The sequence below is a fragment of the Cupressus sempervirens genome, chromosome 11 (assembly GCF_028749045.1).
Source record: "Cupressus sempervirens isolate cs-2001-9-10 chromosome 11, ASM2874904v1, whole genome shotgun sequence".
NCBI lineage: Eukaryota > Viridiplantae > Streptophyta > Pinopsida > Cupressales > Cupressaceae > Cupressus > Cupressus sempervirens.
The window spans coordinates 60,694,253-60,718,764 of NC_143128.1; the positions used below are offsets into that span (position 1 = coordinate 60,694,253).

The 24,512-nt window shown below is 39.4% G+C and overlaps 1 protein-coding gene across 2 annotated transcripts; it reads right to left on the bottom strand.

Moving 5' to 3' along the window:
- Positions 1 to 17,258: 17,258 nt before the first annotated feature.
- LOC149528244 (uncharacterized) lies at positions 17,259 to 24,512 on the bottom strand. 2 transcript variants are annotated; one of them, XM_089810159.1, is made up of 7 exons: positions 24,246 to 24,512; positions 24,047 to 24,124; positions 23,901 to 23,937; positions 23,727 to 23,807; positions 17,795 to 17,881; positions 17,602 to 17,679; positions 17,259 to 17,462 (listed from the first exon to the last, which is right to left on the bottom strand). In XM_089810159.1, the coding sequence occupies exons 2-7, from the start codon at positions 24,091 to 24,093 to the stop codon at positions 17,400 to 17,402; spliced, it is 393 nt and encodes a 130-aa protein (XP_089666285.1). In that variant the 5' UTR covers positions 24,094 to 24,124; positions 24,246 to 24,512; the 3' UTR covers positions 17,259 to 17,399. The 2 variants fall into 2 exon arrangements, with proteins under 2 accessions (XP_089666285.1, XP_089666284.1); XM_089810158.1 differs by lacking the exons at positions 24,047 to 24,124; positions 24,246 to 24,512 and having other exon boundaries at positions 23,901 to 24,019.

Genomic DNA, 24,512 nt, shown 5'->3' on the forward strand with positions numbered 1-24,512 from the left:
AATATGGGTCAAAGTGGGTCATAAGGTGACCTTTGACTCTCTTTTACCCATTAAATGACAACATATGTCTCTAGGGGTCCTAGAACCCCTAGGGACATATTCAATGGGTAATATATGTCAAACCCATTAAATGACGACATATGTCGTTAGGGGCCCTCGGACCCCTAAGAACATATTCGAATGGGTCATATGCGTCAAAGCGGGTAATAGGGTGACCTATGACCTCCTTTGACCCATTAAACAATGACATATGTCTCTAAGGGTCCTAGAACCTCTAGGGACATATTCGAATTGTTCATATGGGTCAAAGGCGGTCATAGGATGACTTATGACCCCTTTTGACCTATTAAATGATGACATATGTCTCTAGGGGTCCTATAACCCCTAAGGACATATTCGAATCGTTCATATGGGTCAAAGGGGGTCATAGGGTGACCTATGACACCCTTTGACCCATTAAACGATGACATATGTCCTTAGGGGTCCTAGGACCCCTAGGGATATATTTGAATCGTTCATATGGGTCAAAGGGGGTCATAAGGTGACCTATGACCCCATTTGACCCATTAAACGACGACATATGTCGTTAGAGGTCCACAGCCCCTAAGAACATATTCGAATGGGTCATATGGGTCCAAGGGGGTCATAGGGTGACCTATTACCCCCTTTGACCCATTAAACGACGGCATATGTCTCTAAGGGTCCTATAACCCCTAGGGACATATTCTAATTGTTCGTATGGGTCAAAGGGGGTCATAGGGTGACCTATGACCCCCTTTGATGCATTAAACGATGACATATGTCCCCTAGGGGTATATTCGAATCGTTCATATGGGTCAAAGGGGGTCATAAGGTGACCTATGATCCCCTTTGACCCATTAAATGAAGACATATGTCGCTAGAGGTCCTTGTATCCCAAAGAACATATTTGAATGGGTCATATGGGTCAAAAGGGGTCATAGGGTGACCTATGACCCTCTTTTACCCATTAAACAACGACATATGTCGCTAGGGGTCCTCGGACCCCTAGGAACATATTCGAATGGGTCATATGGGTCAAATGGGGTCGTAGGGTGACCTATGACCCCCTTTGACCCATTAAACGACAACATATGTCTCTAGGGGTCCTAGAACCCATAGGGACATATTCAAATTGTTCATATGAGTCAAAGGAGGTCATAGGGTGACCTACGACCCCCTTTGACCCATTAAATGATGATATATGTCCCTAAGGGTTCTAGGACCCCTAAGGACATATTCGAATCGTTCATATAGGTCAAAGGGGGTCACAGGGTGACGTATGACTCCCTTTGACCCATTAAACGACAACATATGTCCCTAGGGGTTCTAGGACCCCTAGAGACATATTTGAATGGGTAATATGGGTCAAAGGGGGTCATAGGGTGACCTATGACTCTCTTTGACCCATTAAACGACAACATATGTCTCTAGGGATCCTAAAACTCCTAGGGACATATTCAATGGGTAATATGGGTAAAAAGGGGTCATAGGGTGACGTATGACCCTCTTTGACCCATTAAATGACGACATATGTCGCTAGGGGTCTTCGAACCCCTAGGAACATATTCGAATGGGTCATATGGGTCAAAGGGGGTCATAGGGTGACCTATGACCCCTTTTGACCCATTAAACGATGGCATATGTCTCTAAGGGTCCTAGAACCTCTAAGGACATGTTCGAATTTTTCATATGGGTCAAAGGGGGTCATAGGGTGACTTATGACCCCCTTTGACCCATTAAACGATGACATATGTCTCTAGGGGTCCTATAACCCCTAGGGACATATTCGAATCATTCATATGGGTCAAAGGGGGTCATAAGGTTACCTATGACACCCTTTGACCCATTAAATGATGACATATGTAAGACCCCTAGGGATATATTTGAATTGTTCATATGGGTCCTTATGACCCCCTTTGACCCATTAAACGATGACATATGTCACTAGAGGTCCTCAAACCCCTAGGAACATATTCGAATGGGTCATATGGGTCAAAGGGGGTCATAGGGTGACCTATGAACCTCTTTGACCCATTAAACGACAACATATGTTGCTAGGGGTCCTCGGACCCCTAGGAACATATTCGAATGGGTCATATGGGTCAAAGGGGTTCATAGGGTGACCTATGACCCCTTTTGACCCATTAAACGACAATATATGTGTCTAGGGGTCCTAGAACCCCTAGGGACATATTCGAATTGTTCATATGAGTCAAAGGAGGTCATAGGGTGACCTATGACCCCCTTTGACCCATTAAACGACGACATATGTCCCTAGGGGTTCTAGGACCCCTAGGGACATATTCGAATCGTTCATATGGGTCAAAGGGGGTCATAGGGTGACCTATGACTCTTTTTGACCCATTAAATGATGACATATGTCCCTAGGGATTCTAGGACCCCTAGGGACATATTCGAGTGGGTAATATGCATCAAAGAGGGTCATAGGGTGACCTATGACTCTCTTTGACCCATTAAACAACAACATATTTCTCTAGGGGTCCTAGAACCCCTAGGGACATATTCGAATTGTTCATATGAGTCAAAGGAGGTCATAGGGTGACCTATGACCCCCTTTGACCCATTAAATAATGACATATGTCCTTAGGGGTTCTAGATCCCCTAGGGATATATTCGAATCGTTCATATTTTTCAAAGGGGGTCATAGGGTGACCTATGACTCCTTTTGACCCATTAAACAATGACATATGTCCCTAGGAGTTCTAGGACCCCTAGGGACATATTTGAATGGGTAATATGGGTCAAAGGGGGTCATAGGGTTACCTATGACTCTCTTTGACCCATTAAATGACAAAATATGTCTCTAGGGGTCCTAGAACCCCTATAGACATATTCAATGGGTAATATGGGTCAAAAGAAGTCATAGGGTGACCTATGACCCTCTTTGACCCATTAAACGATGACATATGTCGTTAGGGGTCCTCAGACCCCTAAGAACATATTTGAATGGGTCATATGGGTCAAAGGGGGTCATAGAGTGACCTATGACCCTGTTTTACCCATTAAACGACGACATATGTCTCTAGGGGTCCTAGAACCCCTAGGGACATATTCGAATCGTTCATATGGGTCAAAGGGGGTCATAGGGTGACCTATGACACCCTTTGACCCATTAAACGACGACATATGTCCTTAGGGTTCCTCAAACCCCTAAGGACATATTCGAATTGTTCATATGGGTCAAAGGGGGTCATAGGGCACCCTATGACCCCTTTTGACCCATTAAACGATGACATATGTCCCTAAGGGTCCTAGGGACATATTCGAGTGGGCCATATGGGTCAAAGTGGGTCATAAGATGACCTATGACCCCCTTTGACCCATTAAACGATTACATATGTCCCTAGGGGACCTAAGACCCTTAGGGACATATTTGAATCATTCATATGGGTCAAAGGGGGTCATAGGGTGCCTTATGACACCCTTTGACCCATTAAACGATGACATATGTCCCTAGGGGTTCTTGGACCCATAAGGACATATTTGAATCTTTCATATGGGTCAAAAGGGGTCATAGGGTGACCTATGACTCCCTTTGACCCATTAAACGACGACATATGTCCCTAGGGGTTCTAAGACCCCTAGGGACATATTCGGATGGGTAATATGGGTTAAAGGGGGTCATAGGGTGACCTATCACTCTTTTTGACCCATTAAACGACAACATATGTCGCTAGGGGTCCTAGAACCCCTAGGGACATATTCGAATGGGTAATATGGGTCAAAGGGGGTCATAGGGTGACCTATGACCCTCTTTGACCCATTAAACAACAACATATGTCGCTAGGGGTCCTTGGACCCTTAGGAACATATTCGAATGGGTCATATGGGTCAAAGGGGGTCATAGGGTGACCTATGATCCATTTTGACCCGTTAAATGACGACATATGTCTTTAGGGGTCCTAGAACCCCTAGGGACATATTCGAATTGTTCATATGGGTCAAAGGGGGTCATAAGGTGACCTATGACCCCCTTTGACCCATTAAACGATGACATATGTCTCTAGAGGTCCTATAACCCTTAGGGACATATTCAAATCGTTCATATGGGTCAAAGGAGGTCATAGGGTGACCTATGACACCCTTTGACCCATTAATCGATGACATATGTCCGTAGGAGTCCTAGGACCCCTAGGGGCATATTCGAATCGTTCATATGGGTCAAAGGGGGTCATAGGGTGACCTATGACCCCCTTTGACCCATTAAATGATGACATATGTCTCTAGGGGTCCTATAACCCCTAGGGACATATTCAAATCATTCATATGGGTCAAAGGGGGTCATAGGGTGACCTATGACACCCTTTGACCCATTAAACGATGACATATGTCCTTAGGGGTCCTAGGACCCCTAAGGACATATTTGAATCGTTCATATGGGTCAAAGGGCGTCATAGGGTGCCCTATGACCCCCTTTGACCCATTAAACGATGACATATGTCCCTAAGGGTCTTAGGGACATATTCGAATGGGCCATATGGGTCAAAGGGGGTCATAGGGTGACCTACGACCCTCTTTGACCCATTAAATGACGACATATGTCCCTAGGGGTCCTAGGACCCCTACGAACATATTTAAATCGTTCGTATGTATATGGGTTAAAAAGTGAAAGGATAGATATAGTATTTATACTATTTTATGATAATAATAATAATAATATAAATTAACATTAAATTTTAATATTATCATATCTATAGTAATAATAATAATACTATTATAGCTATAATAATTATATATATATTAATACTATATTGTAGCATAATAATAATAATATAAATAAACACTAAATATTTACACTATTATATCTATAGTAATAATATTAATACTATTATGGGTATAATAATATTGATACTATAGCTATATTAATACTATATATTAATATTACTATATATTAATACTATTATATATTAATAATATTGATACTTTATATTAATACTATTATACTATTAATACTATTATATATTAATACTACTATACTATTAGCTTAATAATAAACCAAAGTCAAAAAATTATAGCAAGTTTTCCCTCCATAAATTTACTTTGCAATATCAGATATCCGATTTTAATGGCACCAATTCCCAATAATTCCCTGTCCCGGTAGACCCGACAACATCACTTTTTCACTTCTTTTTTTCACGAGTTTTGAAAAAAGTCGCGTTTTGGGGCCCAACTTATCAAAAAAAATTCGAAAATATAACATTAGGTGTTCGAATTTGTCATCTGAATGGGGAGCAGCAGTCGTCGAAAGGATAAACGTAAAAGGAAGATATCCAATGAAGACATTGTGACATATAGAGAAATGGACAAAATGGAACAGCGAAGAAAAAGACAAGGTATGCTAAATATCAGTCAAGTTGACGATGAATTAATCGAAGGTGAAATCATAGAATCAGATAATGAATATGTAAAGTTGGGGAATGAAAATGTACCTATTGAAAACGATAATGCCAAAATTGAAAATTTGGAGAATGAAAATTTTGAAGAAGAAATGCCACCAAGTCATAATCCAAATTGCATAATTGACCATGTCGAAGATGACAATGCACAGGAACCTAATACACAAGAACCTTACATATCTCCTAATTATAATCGGCATGAAGGTTCTAAAACACTAAAATGGATAATTGAAATTGATGAAACAATTATTGCTAATTTGGAAGGAAAAAAATCAGAAAGAATCATTCGGTTATGGGCTTCAAGACTACATCAGATGTTTTTCGGCAACAAGACAGTGGTAGAGCAATGTCAGCTTTTCATGCACTTATTAAAGATGCAAAAGATGAGACCTATGCTTTCCTAATTGAAGATTCGTGTCAATAAAAAGTTGGAAAGAAATGCTATTATCGTGAAGAATCTTTTTAGTGCTCTCAATAGCATTGGGAAAAATAGCAGAGAGAAGGATAATAGAGTTGCTCGAAGGGTCATTACAACCTCTTTGGTAAGTCATCATTTGAAAAATGGTAGATATATGAGACAAACTTGTATTGATTTGAATCTAAATCGTACTACTTTGAGAAGAGCACTTAGTCGATGAGAGAAAATTGATGATCCTCTTCAAAATGAAACATGGGCATTTGGTGGGAGACTTCCACGTTTTGATAAGAAGCTATCCGACGATGTGAAGGAAGAAATTACACAATTTTGGCACTCTAACTCACAAGTATCACCCAATGCTAAAGACGTCTTAAAGTTGAGAATTGGCATCAGAGATCGCACGCCACATCCTAAACACCATTTAGAAGTAATTCAAACTATGTTGTTCAAACAATTTAGAGAGAGTCATCCAAGTCTTCATATATCACAAAGGGCTTTTAATCTTTGAAGCCATTTTATTGTGTGCCACTCAAAATTCAAAATACATGTTGTTGCAAATATCATGTTGAGTTTTCTATGCACCATGAACTATTGCGCTCCATCTGTTCTACTTTGCATAGTAAAGAAATGTTGGAGGATTGTGGGGCTAGTGGGCTTCCAAAATCATCAAGAGACTTGCTAGATCAACTCTTATGTCGTAGAGTTGATGGTTGTTCCTTTTATAGAAATGCTTGCTTAAATGAGAAGTGTTTAGAATGTGGTGGCTTATCCAAGTTTGACACATGTTTCCATGACGGGTGCGAACAAGATCTTGGAAAGACAATACTAAAAAAAAAGGTATATGAAACAGTGAAATACACATTGAAGAGTGGGAGTGAGAGCTCTAGATGTGAATTGGTTGGAAAAGATATCAGTGTGGCTAATTTTATTTCAGATTTCAAGGCAAATCTTTTTTACAAGTATGCAAGACATAGTCACAGGTCTCAGTGGTTGGATCAACAATTTAGAATGTGTAAGGAGACTTTTCCCATTGGCACTATTATATCAGTTGTTGATTTTTCTGAGAACTACACATTGCAACCTCAAAATGAGACACAATCTCAATATTACAACTCCATTCAGATTGCAATTTTTGTTCACATAACATATAGACATGCCCCTGATAGTGTGGAAGATAATTGAAAGATTATTAGAGAGTATCATTTTTATATGAGTGATGATAGATCTCACTCTCATGAGTTTTTGCAACATTGTTTTGAGAATTTTTTTGATTTCTTACATGAGCATGCAATTGCTATGGATAGACATATCATTTGGTCAGATAACTGTACAGGTCAATTCAAGAATGCTCGCATGTTTTATTGGTTGTGTAGGATGCACGTAGAGAGAGGGGTACCTCATATTTGGAGTTTTTTTGAGTTCGGCCATGGAAAAGGGGAACATGATGGAGCAAGGGCATGTGTGAAGAGAGCTCTAGTTAAGGAGCAACTGAATATTTCAACAACAGAGCTTCTTGATGCTCGTAGCATTGTTGATTGGTGTAGTTTAGTACTATCACAGGGGGGGACTCTTGATTCAGTGGTACGCAGGTTCTTTTGGTTGGTTGAGGAAGGATCCATAGGTGATAGATCAGATTGTGCTACAGTGAGAGACTAATCAAAAATGCATTCATTTCGGAGCTCTAATTCTAGTACATGGACCATTTGGACACGACAACTAGCTTGTTTTTGTCGTACTTGTTTTCAGTGTGATTGGGATCACTGTGAGTCAAGTGAGTGGGTGGACACATGGGCTCCACATTATCTTGCTCCATTGTCTATCATACCCTCTATCAAAAATGATGACATGGAAAGTTCACTTGAGCATAACCATCTATCAGATCTACTTCAACTAGGATATGTCTTTGCATTGGTTGCACCATAGGGGAATTATGAGAAATCCGATTATTGGTTAGCACGTTGTGTAAGAGGCAAACAAAAACTTGCACAACCGATCACAGATGATGATGGATTCACGTATCATACTGGTTCAATGGTTGTTGCTGGAACATGGCTGTGGACATACATGCTTAGAAGGAACGAAATTCCTGCATTTGAAGACTATCAGAAGCACAAAGTAATTCTCATATATTCACATCTTATTATAGCAACAAATGTAAAGTTATTGAAGCATCAAGGAAGACCAAAAGTAAAAGAACTTTTTACTATTGCTAATGTTGATCATGAAGCCCTGTTGGAGACCCTAAAACAGAGAGAGGACCCTATTGGAATACTCGACTAGGTATATATACTTCTTATGTTATTTTCTTCATAATGATTTAATGAATTGATGATTATCTTGTTTAATACAATAAGTTACTAATTCTTTTATGATATCGGAATGTAGGTACATCATGAAGAGTTGGAGGGGGGTGGTATTGGGGAGAATTTCTAAAATTTATGATGTATTATGATGTAAAATGTGTAGTTTTTTGTATATGGTTTTTGTATTTTGGTAGGTTCTTTGTAAGGAATTATAAGAGGAAGATGTTGAACAAGTTCTTCCAAATCATTTTTGCATGTGATATAAGGCTATAACGATAATTTTAAGAGCATTTATAACTATATGAAAGATAATTGCATGCAAATATCTTATTACAAATTTGGTTTTTTCCTTATTTGACATAAAGCTGACATTATGATTATTAAAACTATTTTTATCAAACTAATCAAATAAGAAAAATCTAGAAAGTATGGATGAACAATTAGAATACTTGATTTCTTCCATTTTGCAACCAATCATAGCATTTGAAAGCATAAAGAGTCATAATATTGTGTAATTTTTTGAAAGACTTTCATATTGAAAAGTTGTATGAAGCACATTTGGGATAAGCCATGAAATCCATGAAAGAAGATAGCATGTAGGATAAGCAATTAAAGCCAATAAGCAAGATAGCACATGCATAATCACATGATATGAAGTTGGATATGAAGGCTCTAAGTGGATGAGAAAGTAAAATAGGGTACGCATGGTTAGCTTAATTTTCTTTTACTTGTAGCCCTTGAGGGTACGCATGGTCTATATGGAAAGAATTAGGTTCTTTGTTTGGTGGAGGCATTTTTGAAAGCTTTGACACTTTAGGAGGTTCATTAGTGTTATAAAAAGTGAAGGTTTCAAGGAAATCATCACTTGACATAGGTTCATCAGCATGATCTTGTGACACATGATTCATTAGAGGTATCAACAATCCCATCATAAATGAGATCTTGGATTTTATGTTTCAACACTATGGAATCTTTAGTTTTATGAAATTTTCTTCCATGGAGATTAATTTAAGAATGCCCTGTGTGTATGTAAAGGTCTTAAGGGAGATTAATTTAAGAATGCAATATTCTCCTCTAACCTTTTCTCAAGTTTAGAATTGATTTCTATCATGTGCTTAGAGAGATGAAGGTAAGAAAGATTATTTGTCTCTTCTAGCTCTTTGTATTGAACATAAAGAAAGAGAGATGACAAGTGAACAAATTTAAGTGTAGTCAATAGATCAAGGAAACCATTTAGTGAAATAAATTCTTAGTATGCATATCATAGACCATGAAGTTAGAAAAAACCAATAGCTCTAAGACCAAAGAGCCATTTTAAGCATGTTCAAGCACTAGAGACATAGAAAATCAAAGTCAATTTATGAAACTCCCCTTAGCAAAAAATGCAAACAAATATTTGCATTTGACATTTTGACTTGGTTGAAAAAGTTTGACAATAATTGATAATATTGCAAGCTTGATGTTCAAAAGCAATTTTTTTTCCAAAAAAGATAGTGACACATGGAGTAGTCTTCAAACAATCAAGCAAGGCACAAAGCAACCTTTCATGATACAAGTCAAAGGGGTCAACCTTTCTTGACAACTTTTCAAAATCTAACTCCTAACGGCTACAAGTCAGTGCCATTAGCTCCGAGTGGGTGGGTGAACCATAGTGACACCTTTGTTCCAACCACGTAGACCCTCTATCGTCCATGGCCACCCTGTACCGAGGAGTCTCCAAGGTGCTCTAAGTGCATTTTGAGGTCGATCTTTCGAGGGTCATAACTCAGAGCTCATGAGGGTTATCGATGAACTGTCAAATGCTACAGGACGGTGATATTCAAGCCTAAAATAACCTATCTCATTTTCGAGAGATCACATTCTGTTTGGATTCAGCATAGGGATCTCGCTTGATCCCAAAACTCGCAGTGTGCCTCAGTTCATAGGTGCACCACAGCGTAACTTTGAAACCACTGATCTTGGCATCAAATCATCAGTTCCATTAGCTCCGGATGGGCGGGTGAACCCTAGTCACACCCTTGTTCTAGCCACGAAGACCATCCATCATTTGCGGCCACCCCGTACCGAGGAGTCTCCAAGGTGCTTTAAGTGCATTTTGAGGTTGATCTTTCGAGGGTCATAACTCAGAGCTCGTGAGGGCTATTGATGAACTGTCAAATGCTACAGGACGTTGATACTGAGGCCTAAAATAACCTATCTCATCTTTGAGAGATCACATTCCATTTGGATTCAGCACAGCGATCTCGCTCAATGCCAAAACTCGCAGTGTGCCTCAGTTCATAGGTGCACCACAGCGTAACTTTGAAACCACTGATCTTGGCATCGAATCGTCAGCGCCATTAGCTCCGGATGGGTGGGTGAACCCTAGTCACACCCTTGTTCTGGCCACGAAGACCATCCATCATTTGCGGCCACCCCATACCGAGGAGTCTCCAAGGTGCTCTAAGTGCATTTTGAGGTCGATCTTTCAAGGGTCATAACTCAGAGCTCGTGAGGGCTATCGATGAACTGTCAAATGCTACAAGACAATGATACTGAGGCCTAAAATAAACTATCTCATTTTTGAGAGATCACATTCCGTTTGGATTCAGCACAGCGATCTCGCTCGATGCCAAAACTCGCAATGTGCCTCAATTCATAGGTGCACCACAGCGTAACTTTGAAACCGTTGATCTTGGCATCGAATCGTCAGTGCCATTAGCTCCGGATGGGCGGGTGAACCCTAGTCACACTCTTGTTCTGCCCACGAAGACCATCCATCATTTGTGGCCACCTCGTACCGAGGAGTCTCCAAGGTGCTCTAAGTGCATTTTGAGGTTGATCTTTCGAGGGTCATAACTTAGAGCTCGTGAGGGATATCGATGAACTGTCAAATGCTACAAGACGGTGATACTAGGGCCTAAAATAACCTATCTCATTTTTGAGAGATCACATTTCGTTTGGATTCAGCACAGCGATCTTGCTCGATGCCAAAACTCGTAGTGTGCCTCAGTTCATAGGTGCACCACAATGTAACTTTGAAACCGCTGATCTTGGCATCGAATCGTCAGTGCCATTAGCTCCGGATGGGCGGGTGAACCCTACTCACACCCTTGTTCTAGCCATGAAGACCATCCATCATTTGCGGCCACCCCATACCGAGGAGTCTCCAAGGTGCTCTAAGTGCATTTTGAGGTCGATCTTTCGAGGGGCATAACTCAGAGCTTATGAGGGCTATCGATGAACTGTCAAATGCTCCAAGACGGTGATACTGAGGCCTAAAATAACTTATCTCATTTTCGAGAGATCACATTCTGTTTGGATTCAGCACAGTAATCTCGCTCGATGCCAAAACTTGCAGTGTGCCTCAGTTCATAGGTGTACCATAGCATAACTTTTAAACCGTTGATCTTGGCATCGAATCATCAGTGCCATTAGCTCCGGATGGGCGGGTGAGCCCTAGTCACACCCTTTTTTTGGCCACGAAGATCATCCATCATTTGTGGCCACCCCGTACCGAGGAGTCTCCAAGGTGCTCTAAGTACATTTTGAGGTTGATCTTTCGAGGGTCATAACTCAGAGCTCGTGAGGGTTATCGATGAACTGTCAAATGCTACAAAACGGTGATACTGAGGCCTAAAATAACGTATCTCATTTTCGAGAGATCACATTCCGTTTGGATTTAGCACAGCGATCTCACTGGATGCCAAAACTCGCAGTGTGCCTCAGTTCATAGGTGCACCACAGCGTAACTTTGAAACCGCTGATCTTTGCATCGAATCGTCAGTGCCATTAGCTCTGAATGGGTGGGTGAACCCTAGTCACACCCTTGTTCTACCCACGAAGACCATCCATCATTTGTGGCCACCCCGTACCGAGGAGTCTCCAAGGTGCTCTAAGTGCATTTTGAGGTCGATCTTTTGAGGGTCATAACTCAGAGCTCATGAGGGTTATCGATGAACTGTCAAATGCTATAGGATGGTGATATTGAGGCCTAAAATAACCTATCTCATTTTTGAGAGATCGCATTCTGTTTGGATTCAGCACAGGGATCTCGCTCGATCCCAAAACTCGCAGTGTACCTCAGTTCATAGGTGCACCACAGCGTAACTTTGAAACCGCTGATCTTGGCATCAAATCATCAGTGCCATTAGCTCCGGATGGGCGGGTGAACCCTAGTCACACCCTTGTTCTGGCCACGAAGACCATCCATCATTTGCGGCCACCCTGTACCGAGGAGTCTCCAAGGTGCTCTAAGTGCATTTTGAGGTTGATCTTTCGAGGGTCATAACTCAAAGCTCGTGAGGGCTATCGATGAACTGTCAAATGATACAGGACGGTGATACTGAGGCCTAAAATAACCTATCTCATTTTTGAGAGATCACATTCCATTTGGATTCAACACAGCGATCTCGCTCGATGCCAAAACTCGCAATGTGCCTTAGTTCATAGGTGCACCACAACGTAACTTTGAAACCACTGATCTTGGCATCGAATCGTTAGTGCCATTAGCTCCGAATGGGCGGGTGAACCCTAGTCACACCCTTGTTTTGGCCACGAAGACCATCCATCATTTGTGGCCACCCCGTACCGAGGAGTCTCCAAGGTGCTCTAAGTGCATTTTGAGGTCGATCTTTCGAGGGTCATAACTCAGAGCTCGTGAGGGCTATCAATGAACTGTCAAATGCTACAATACGGTGATACTGAGGCCTAAAATAACCTATCTCATTTTTGAGAGATCACATTCCGTTTGGATTCAGCACAGCGATCTCGCTTGATGCCAAAACTCGCAGTGTGCCTCAGTTCATAGGTGCACCACAGCGTAACTTTGAAACCGTTGATCTTGGCATCGAATCGTCAATGCCATTAGCTCCGGATGGGTGGGTGAACCCTAGTCACACCCTTGTTCTTTCCACGAAGACCATCCATCATTTGCGGCCACCTCGTCCCGAGGAGTCTCTAAGGTGCTCTAAGTGCATTTTGAGGTCGATCTTTGGAGGGTCATAACTTAGAGCTCGTGAGGGCAAGATGGTGATACTGAGGCCTAAAATAACCTATCTCATTTTCGAGAGATCACATTCTGTTTGGATTCAGCACAGCGATCTCGCTCGATGACAAAACTTGTAGTGTGCCTCAGTTCATAGGTGCACCACAGTGTAAGTTTGAAACCGCTGATCTTGGCATCGAATCGTCAGTGCCATTAGCTCCGGATGGGCAGGTGAACCCTAGTCACACCCTTGTTCTAGCCACGAAGACCATCCATCATTTCCGGCCACCCCATACCGAGGAGTCTTCAAGGTGCTCTAAGTGCATTTTGGGGTCGATCCTTTGAGGGTCATAACTCGGAGCTCGTGAGGGCTATCAATGAACCGTTAGAGGAGACAAGTTTGTAAGGATGGAGTGGCTTAGTGTTTTTGCTAAAATAAGTTAGTGGGAAGGCTTTATTAGAGGGTCTTGGCCAAACTAGTGGGGTGTTTGCCCACTCTCTAATTTTAGAGACAGGTAGGTTTTGGAGGGAGATTAGGGGAGCTCTACTACAACTATCCTTACCCTAGCTTGGACCAAGGTTGGTATCTCAAACTTGCTTCTTTTCCATTTCTTTCTTTTAGCATGGTTAAGCAAATATGCAAGTGTGGAGTTTATCAATGGAGTGTGCATTGCATTGCATTATGGAGTAGCATTCATGTGAGTGCTTGAATGGTGTTCATTCCATGTAGATTAGTGTGACACCATTGTGCATCTTGTTGTATTGTGTGGAGTATTGTGAGTATGAGGTTTGGATTTCGTCTATTTCCTTGTTGTATTATGGGTGTTGATATTGTGTCGTGAAAATGTGATGTGCTCTTGAAAATTTCTTGTTTTATTTCTACTTGGTTTTGTTTTCTTGTTTTGTGCTTGAGTATTGTTATGGGCATGGGACTTACACTCACCCTTGTGGGAAGGGAAGAGAAGTCCAGGGTGAAGGGCTTAGGTTGGGTTCAAAAAATGAGAACCTTGGAGTATGGGCTCCATTGTATGCCATAACATTTCATATCTTGTTGGGGGTGATAAGGAAAGTATGGTGTAGAAAGGAAGTTTGAGGAGTTACAGTTGATGGTAGTGGGTTTGGAGGAGGAAATGTGGAGGCCCCGAGAGGGCATTAAATGGTTCATTTATGATAGCCTCGAGAGGGCATGAAAATTGTTTATTGCAAATATGGTTTGGTATGGCAAGTCTCCATTTTAGAACACACGTTCACCCTATGTTTATGGTTCCATCTGTGAAGCCATTGTGAAATAGTCTTGGGGGGAAATTGTTCGAGTTTGAAATGTAATGATTATGCATTGAAAGATTGTATGTGTATCCCAGTTTGAGCCTTGTTCCCTAGCGCGGGGGTGGTCTCTTTGAGGCCTATGGTTGGGTGGAAAGCACCCATGGTCCTTGTTATTTTGTTGTGTTGCATATGCAGATTTGTGTCCAAGGGAGCAATGGAAATGGCTTGGAATGATCATCTTGCAGATTGATGTTGGATGAGAAAACTTGACATTGTGCCCTCATTTGTGAAGGAGGATTCACCAGCTTGTTCATGTTCTCAACGATCATGTTGGACAATGTTCATGCTACTCATTGTCCATATCTTTCAATGTCCATGTTCCTTATGATTTTTAAAAGTCCCTTATGTTGCCCCATTGTGATGGAAGGAGATTGTATCATTGTTACCTAATGTACATGTAGAAGAAATAATTGATAAGGTTGTATATGCATGTTTCATTTGGATTTTATATCGTTATGAAAGCATTGGTACGAGTCACAGATTTGCTTTGACATCATTGTTATCATTTGAAAATGTCAAAGAAAGTTTTCTCCTTGTGGTATTGTAAATGACTAGTTGATAATAACAATCCATAGATGTTATGTGATACCATTGATTGTATAAATTTAAAACTTAGTAGATTGCTTACAATCTTGTTGTGCACTCAATAATTTGGAAGGAAAATTTTATGTTCATATGACATGCATGGATAACATTGATTTTAATTACCAAGCTTAATGCAATTCTAAGCAAGGAAATCATCAAATTAATTTTATGATATAACAAAATGAAGTTTGTTGTAAGAGAAGACATAATAAAATCTATGAGATGCATTGTTGTAGGCATGTGTTTTCCTCTCTAGAAAATGTATGGTAAAGGCAAATAAATCCCTTCCTTAATACAGAGCAATAAAATATTAAAGAATATTCCCAGATTCTAGACTGTTATCCAATAAAAATAAAAATAATAATAGCATATAGAGACTAATGAGTGTCCTAGACTAATATATTTTCCAAGTGACAGAATGGTACACATTACAATCTTGTGACCTCTAAGTCACATCCAACACTCAAATAATAAATTAGTAATTAAATAAATAAAGGCATATTAGTGTGCATGTTAGAGAATATGACAAATTTAAATATTTAACTCAAAAATAAAATAAAAGCCAAGATTGATTGGATATACATATAATAGGGTTAATATGAAGTAAGTTGTCAGGATGATGGGATTGGAGAATCAAGGATAAGGATGGATGGTGGATTAAAATAATAACTCAAATCTAGTTTTATCTAGTCAATAAAGCACATTGATACATATATGTCAGAATGACAAGGTATGTTATATACAAACCTTATTTATACGCTTGCACCTAATCCTTGCATAAACAATTCATCTAACAAATTTAAATTGACACACTCAATACGATGGTGCAGTAGGATGTGTTTAAATACAAATCGTGAATTATTATTGAGTTAAGTACTTTGAATTGGCCCTTAGACTTACTAAGAGTTCCTCATTTTATGTGCTTACTAATTCGTACTATGAAACTACTTTGAATCTTAACATGCTTTGATAATAATAATATTGATAGTGAGAAAGTGAGCTTATGGTGAATAGTTAGATGTAATAATCTAAACAGTAAATGTAATAGTATAGTAATTATAGTAATTAAAATAGTAAATGTAAAAGCATGGCAATGTAGCTAGATTAGTTAGTAGTTGATGAGCTAGATAGTTAGCAATTGTCTTTTGTTAGAGTGAGTTTAATTTATGTATTGAAATAGTAATTTTTGTGTTTAGAAAACTGTAGTCAGTGCTAGTTTGGTGAGGAAGCAATGTTGATAGAATTCATAAGGATGACTAAATAGAGTAAAGAGGGAGAAAATGACTCAGTATTGGTCCAATCTTCGAGAGGACCTGTAACCAGTAAGATATGGATGCAAGCACATGATACACATTTGGCACATAAAACAAATTGTTTATTCCATAAGTTGTGTAACTAATGTGTTGAATGATGGATACTATCAATGCAAGTGGCCCCTTCTCCATCATGTAGACTTCGAAGCTACCTTTGGGGCATATCTTTTCTAATTTCCAATGGTTAGATCCGATATAGTGTGGTAGATAAGTGCACATTTTCTTATTTGACTAAGGGTGCTCATGTGATGAGTACTAAATCTAAATTCTCTAGATACGTGTGTTTAATCGATTAAGATATACTATACTTCCACACCATATAGTAATTGTCACATTAATATATATTGTAATGATTAATGAATGTGTGTACATTGGTAATGAGGATAATAAGTAATTCTGATCCCCTTCCCTTACATGCTAGAATCACGACCTAGTCCATATGATACAACTGACAGGCCCTAATAGAATATTAGTATCAGAAGCTTGTTAGGATATGAATTACCTCACTAATTTATGAGTGTTGTATCTTGAACTTGCTCGTTGACTCGTGACACTAACTTGAACTAGATTGTCATCCAATCTATTTGAAAACCACCTGTGACTAAAATGTTAACACCTTCACACTATCCACATGAGTCTTGAACTCCTATTCAATGATAACCTTGTTTTACAATATGTAATTTCTTATGCGACTTTATAAGCTACAAAAAAAATAAAAAATTGTTGTGTTTTTACTAGTAAAATTTAGGGCATGACACATGATCCACAATAAATTGAACAATACTAGATACTAAATTAATATGTATATCATTGTGCACGTAAATGACAAAAATATATATCAAAATACATGTATCCATAGACAAAATTTTACACAAATATATATCAAAGATCATGTATCCATAGACAAAGTACTCAAATATATATATATATATATACAAAATGTGGCTGATCCTGCCATCATAATGTGTATAATATCAATGTTTCTGTATACAATGTGGCATATGCCATCTCAAAATGTCTCATGATGCATCTTACAAAAACTATACTATCCTAGGGTGTTGGTGGATGATCAAAATGCAGCCTCTTCGCTGCACTAGGTGGATCAGATGCCTCCTACATAAACAAACCAGGAAAACCCAAAGTTAGACTACTAAATTTATATGATTCTACGTATCTAACATTGAATTACTCAAATGCATAATGATCTTTTCCGTAATGGAGATTAATACTATCAAAATTTCATAATAAATACCTCTCTCGTCGACCTCCTGCGCCGGTCAGGAGTCCTCGCGTATGCCCTCGACAATGCTGGTACCTCTCTGATTGTGGGCTGTATATGTTCAAATACCTTTGTCAGATGAATCTACAATTTAAACTATAACATTATAATTCATAGCATGCTAAATTTATAACATATTTAATCATGAATTCAAACTACAACTTACTATTATAGGCTCCTCCTCAGGAGTGAGTGGCCGCATCATCAAATCTACATAACTGTCCCGTCGAACCTCATGTGCACTAGGAGTCTCCTATGAGATACAAAATAGTAATTGTTAATATCATGGAAATTAGTTTTGAATTTATTTATGAAGATAAGTGATGCAGGAGCATCCCATGCTCATCAGGGGAACATTGAAGATCCAAGGCATTACAGAGGTCATGGAACATCTCTTGAAGTCAATTGGGCAATCCTTGCACTAATTATGGCTCATGGAAGCATACAAAGTTATAATGTTGGACTCATATGTGGAAAAAAGTTGTTATTGGGCATGAGATAGGATTTTACGATTTCATATGGTAGATGAGTCATTTGATAGGTTCATGTAGGTTGTCATGATCATATCTTGTCATTAGACAAGTCAAAAAGTTCTAGAATTTAGTTTTGGTGTTTGAACAAGAAGGCCCTGGTTTTTAAGCCATTCTAAGGAGGGTTTTGAAGTTTGGGTATTTAGGAGTGTGAGCAAGACCTATAATCTTGAAAATACTTAGTGTGTTGGTCCCTTTGTTGAAGCCTGGGCGTGTCTAATTCCTCCTTGTGTGTCCCAGAGTTGAAAGGTACATAAGTGGTGTCCAAAGATTTCTTGGTGAGGAAAGAAAGAGAATCAATGAGTTGGCCCTTGGGAAGGAAGAAAACTTGTTGTGCAAATGCCTCCTAAAAATCAAATGGCTAGAGAACTTGAAGAATTGAGAGAAGAGTTGGCAAAAGAGAAAAGAGAGAGGAGAGAACTTGAAGCATCTAGAGTGAGGGAAGAAAGACAGATGAGAAGAGAGAGGTTGAAGCTTATTGCAAGGATAGAATCCTTAGAAAAGGAAAGGCAAGAACCTAGAGGAGAAGAGGTTAGAGGAAGAAATCATGGAGAGAACCATGAAGAAGAAGAGGTTGGTAATGCAAGGCAAGAGCATGAGACAACAGATGATCCTGAAGAAAGGAGATTTATGAGAATCATTAAGGCAGTACAAGGTAATGGTGGGAAGAACCATATTGATTTTTCAATATACCAGGGTAAAATGGATAGTGAAGAAGTGCTAGGGTGGATAGAGGCCCTTGAGAACTACTTTGATCTTGAAGACATAGAGGCAGATAAGAAGGTAAAAGTAGCAATAGCAAGACTGAGAGGAACATCACTCACTTGGTGGACTAGTGTTCAGAATGAGAGAGAGAAAAGGTGGTGCAGGGCACCTAACCTATGTGGCAGGGGGGAACAAGTATCTATGTTGCCGGACACCTTGCCACTCCATGAAAGCGAGGATTCAAGTAGATTAGGAAGTTGGAATAAAGGTTTGGTCCATATTTTACAAGTTGGTCTATGTTTTGTAATAAAGGCACATGTAAGGCCCACACGCATTTTGATGTGGTTATAAACCAAGTGACTCCATGGGACCAAAAGGCCTTAGAATAGGGTATTTAGAGTCTAAACAGTATTAGCAAAAAGTGGTTGTTTGTTTGTTTTATGGTTGGGAATGCCTATATGGTTGTTCCAACAGTCATGTAGACCTTTATATATGTCATATGTGATCTCAGTTGAAAGGGGGAGATCAGAGTGTACGGTGGTTTGGAGAAAAAATAATAAAAAATTCAATTTTCTGAAAATTTACTGGTAATCTCTTGGTTGTTACGCTGGTACAGATCCGTACGAAACTTTTATGATTGCTAAGTGTATGAAATAGTTGCAAGGGTGAGTTAGGAAACTTTTGGTTTTGGTTTGACTCAAAAAGGAGTTGGGGTTTAAAAGTTATCTGCATTTTAGTAGAAGGTGGTCTGAAAAGCCTTGTTTCCTAGACCCTTCCACAAATGCATCCCTAACTTGCATTCCCACCAGTGGCACCCTCTAAAACTGAGGGATATACAAGTTAGGAGACTAGGCAACATAATGCCAGAGGTTGGAGGCCTGGAGAGAAGGGCAACTATTTTTCCAAGTCGGCCCTAGGTCAAGCAAGCCCATGTGCTTGACCGGTTTTTGCAAGGTAATTGGTGACAGTCATGGTTGCAAGCACTTCTGATCAGTTTGAGTGTTGGAGTTGGATGCATTGACTGTGTTGGAGATTGCTTTAAGTGTTTTGGGTCTTGGGAACCCACCTTGCCCATTCTTCCTTGAAGCCCTAGCCTAACTTGATCAACTAGGCCTAGGTACCAAGAAGCAGTTTGGAGGGTACTGGAGCAAGATCAGCCCAAAAGCTTTTGGATTCTTAGTAGGTGCCAAGAAAGGTTTTTGGACCTATGGAGAAGTCCCTATGCTATTTGTAATGGGCACCCCTGAATGTCCCAAAAACTAAACCAAATTGCTGAAAGGAATTATGTCAAATAGTTTGCATTCAACCTCTTATTTCTCCGTTTAATGTTTTAAACCCCTTATAACTCCAGAAATCAAACGTTTATTTGTTTGTTGTGTTTTGTGCATGGAATTGGTATCATACAACATAAACAAGAAAGAAACTACAATAATATGAAAAGTGGAAATGAACTGCTGCCAATAAAATGTTATTTTCAGAATTCATAAAACCAAATACATGGCAGATTTATCAACTCACTAATTACTTCAGCATTATTGACATAATACTCCAGCCCATGCTTTCGAACTTTCTGCTACAGTACTTTGTCCTTCAATCAGTCCACTAACTTCGTAATATCATTCCCTCAAAGCGGCATAAGCGTTGGACAAGTAGTGAAGAAGATATGAGCAAAATACCAAATATGTCTGTAGTTGGAAATGCAACTAAACTGCCTGATAATGAAGCCAATAACAAGAATTCCAAAGGCCAAACCCCAAGGGAATGATGTCTAGAATGTTACAAGAGAGGATAAACGTCCTCAAATGCCAAGAACAGAGCTGCAACTCACACACCAATTTCTTCTCATATTCCACCTAGCTAATGAAGCCACAAATGCTTCATTTTATTCTATTTCCAAGGGTCCGCTCAACTCATATGGGCAATGTGGGATAAAAGATGTGTAGTATATAAAACATATATTAAAATACCCCTTATGTCTCCCTTGGGTACACATCCCCATAAAATAAATATTAAAGTAACACTTTAATATTTTACAATTAAATTAGACATTACTTTAATAAATCTTCAGACATTAAAATGTATTAGCAATCGGACTCCGAATAATGTGAGTGATAGCTCATCGGAAAGCTCTCACCGAGGAGTATCAAATCCAATCACCAAAATTGACCTGCACTGTGTCCTTTCGACTTACTAAAAATAGTAAGTGTGCCTGAAACTGAGTAAATCAACTTCGTTTTGGCCCAAACTGGAAATGACTAGGCCAAAACACTCTGGGATCCCATTAAACCCTTCGTTAGCCCTCAGGACCATGTAGAACAAGGCTAATGCACACACACTTGGTCAACTGCTAAAATGGGGACATTACACTATTAACGGATACTCAGAGAAAAGTGCAAAGAAGCTAATTGGAAGGCTACAAGGTTTGTAGGCCTAGAAGTGCAAAGGTGTGTTGGGAGTTTGGTGGAACCAAACAAATTGATGAGTTCGGGTTGGAATAGTATGTCCATGATTGTCTCTATTTCTGGTGACAGTTGGTGAGGCTTTTGAAGTGGGATTGCCTTGTTTGGCTTGGAGGTTGAGTATACCCGGAGTGGGTAAGAGGACTTGTGAGAAGTCCTAGAATCCTAAGTTGGATTGTGACAGTCATTTATTGGCTTGTGGAAGGTAGTTGTTGTAGACTCTGCATCAAAAGGGGATTGAATAAGATTTCAAATTAGGAGAGAATGAAGACCATGGTGAGAAATCAATTCTTGCCATCTAATTTAGCAATCCAAATTTAAAGATAAGAAGGAACAATTTGAAACAGAGGGATATGGATGTCATGTCCTATACTGAGAAATTCCATACCCTGAGTATTAGGGGAGGACTGGAAGATGAAGATGAGAAGGTGGCTAGATACATTAATGGCCTCAAGTACAATATTCAAGATGAAATAGGATTGAATGTACCAAGGACACTTGGAGAATGTTTTCAGTTGGCAATCCGGGCAGAGGAGAAGTTGAAAAGAAAGAATGAGAGGCAAGCAAATCAGAGAGGAGGTGGAACAATGAGAGGAAGAGGTGTAAGAAGTCAGTTTGACACTTCAAACAATCAAGACAAAGATAAAGGAAAAGAGATTACATCTGAGACAAGAGGAAGTTTCAGGGGAGGAAGATTTGGAAGTGGAAGAGGTAATAGTGTTTTCACAGGTAAATGCTTCACATGTGGAGGAGTAGGCAATCAATCCTACAAGTGCCCTGAGAAAGGTGTGGATTTCAGTAAGGAGGAGAGGAGAGTCACCTTGACCCAAGGAGAAGAGGAAGAAAAGAAGTACGATAATGCAGACCCTGAACTTGAAGGAGAATCTTTGATGGTGAGAAGAGGACCACAAATGCAGCAGCAAAAGGAGACCAGACCATCCATTTTCAAGACAAATTGCATGAGCCATGGTAGCATTTGAAAGATGATAATAGACTCTAGTTCCTTCGATGATTTAGTGTCTTATGAAATGGTAAATAAACTAGGATTGAAGAAGTATCCTATTGATAGACCATATATGGCATTTTGGGTCAGTGATGCACAAAATATTGTTGTAAGGGAGCAAGCAATAGTGGATTTCTCTATAGGAGAATATAAAAGATCAATCTATATGTGATCACATTCTAATGACATGCTGCCATGTAATCCTTGGAAGGCCTTGGCAAGCCTCAAGGAACACTATTCATTTTGGCTCATCAAATGTTTATATAGTACACAAAGATGGTGTGAAGTTTAAGCTAAATCCTTTGACTGGTCATGATGAGGAAAGAGTTATTTGTTTTGGCAAGAAAGAGTTTGTGGACTTGCAGGAGCAGAGGGAGAGTAAACATGATATGACAGATCTGCCACTGAAGCCATCTCTTTTGGTTATGAAGGATGAGATTGTTCAAGACAAAACTCAGAATTCTGCTTACAAGCAGACAGTGATAGCAAAAGGAGTGATGATAGGAACAGTATGGTGTCCTTTGGTGATGAGAGTGAACAAAGAAGTGAACATATCCATGGAGGATAAGAGACAGGGTCAGCATGACCTCAGACAACAAGTTATTCAGCCTTTGTCAAGGATAAAACATGACTGTTCACAATCAGCAGGCAATAAGGTTACCATGACTAGTAACAAGGATCCAATGCTTTTTATTTCTAATGATTTGTATGCAGTTGTGCAGGGTAATACATTGCAGGTGCAAAGTTGCAAACATCCCTCTAGAAGGATGGGAGGAAAGAAGATAGTACCCCTTAACTCTTGGGACAAGAGTTGCTTTGAAGGTGGGGTGTTTGGTGCAGGGGCACCTATTAAATCATCTAAGAGAGCCTTGGTACCAGATGAAGATAGAGGATCAAAGACATCATTGATTGTTAATTGGGATATATTAAAACCAATAATAGAATTATGTAATAAACAATGTACTTTGAAAGACAAAAGTCATAAAAGTCCTAGTAAGGACCTAAGGGCAACATGATGTAAAATGGCCAAAAGAGCCATATGGGGTAGTCTTAGGATAGTTTCATACTTAGTTGCATTTAATAAATCCATATGACCAATTTTGAGTCAATGGAATAGTTTAGAAAGTTAGGGAATGCATAAAAACTATAGTTTGAAATTTGAATTTCAAATTCAAACGGTCATATTAGTTTTGGAGGGAAAGTAGTAATTTGGTATTTGTTTGATTAAATAAACCTTTGTAACCAACTTGGTCGGTTGGACAAGTTCATATAAGCCTATTTAAGTTGTAATAAACATATGCAAGACATGAATCATTATTGGTACAAAAATTGTATAAAACAACAATCATACTTTCCTCTGCATCAATAAAAAAAATATAAAATAAATGATACTTAACATACAATGGGGCTCTCTGTGCGAATGAAAATCCCTGATGATCTAGGACGCCAAATCTGTACAGGCTCATCGCCAGTAGTCACACCCTATATGCAATAAAGAATTTAATTAAATGAGATTACCACAAACATTTTACAAGAATGCATCAATATTTAATCAATTAGAAAACATCTAATTACCTTTCCTTTGTCAATGCATGCTGGCTCACCCCCCGCACTTTGTCCCCCCGGGGCAGGTGTTATTTGCAAGATAAAAGAAAGATTAGCAACCATATATGCTACAATATCAAATAGAAGAAAAAAAATGCGAACACAACATAATGTACCGTAGATGTCTCAAGGCCAAATGAAATGGCCGAGAGTGTAGCATCATCTATTTGTCTGAGCTCCTCCTCGGTCATCCACTAAACATGAATGAAGATCACATACATGTAAAAGTCAGTATGGCTTAAAAATTAAAATTACTCTATTATAAAAATTAACTTTAAATCACATATGTCATAACAAAAAAATCTATACACGTACCGACACCGAAGGAGTCCATGCCTCTGCATTCCCCTCCTCTCTCGCATCAGGGTCTGTAGCCTCTGCACGTGCGTCTAGTGTATCCTCCTCTAATACAAAATGATACTCAGGAAGATCATCTATGGGACCCATGCAAATATTCTTGCATGTAATTCAAGTGTGAGGCACACAAATGTGTGATGAGCTAGCCGATGATAAACTAGCACCAACATCATCAACACGAGGAAGCAGGACTGACCTAGCCTGAGATATCATTAGGCTACTCAG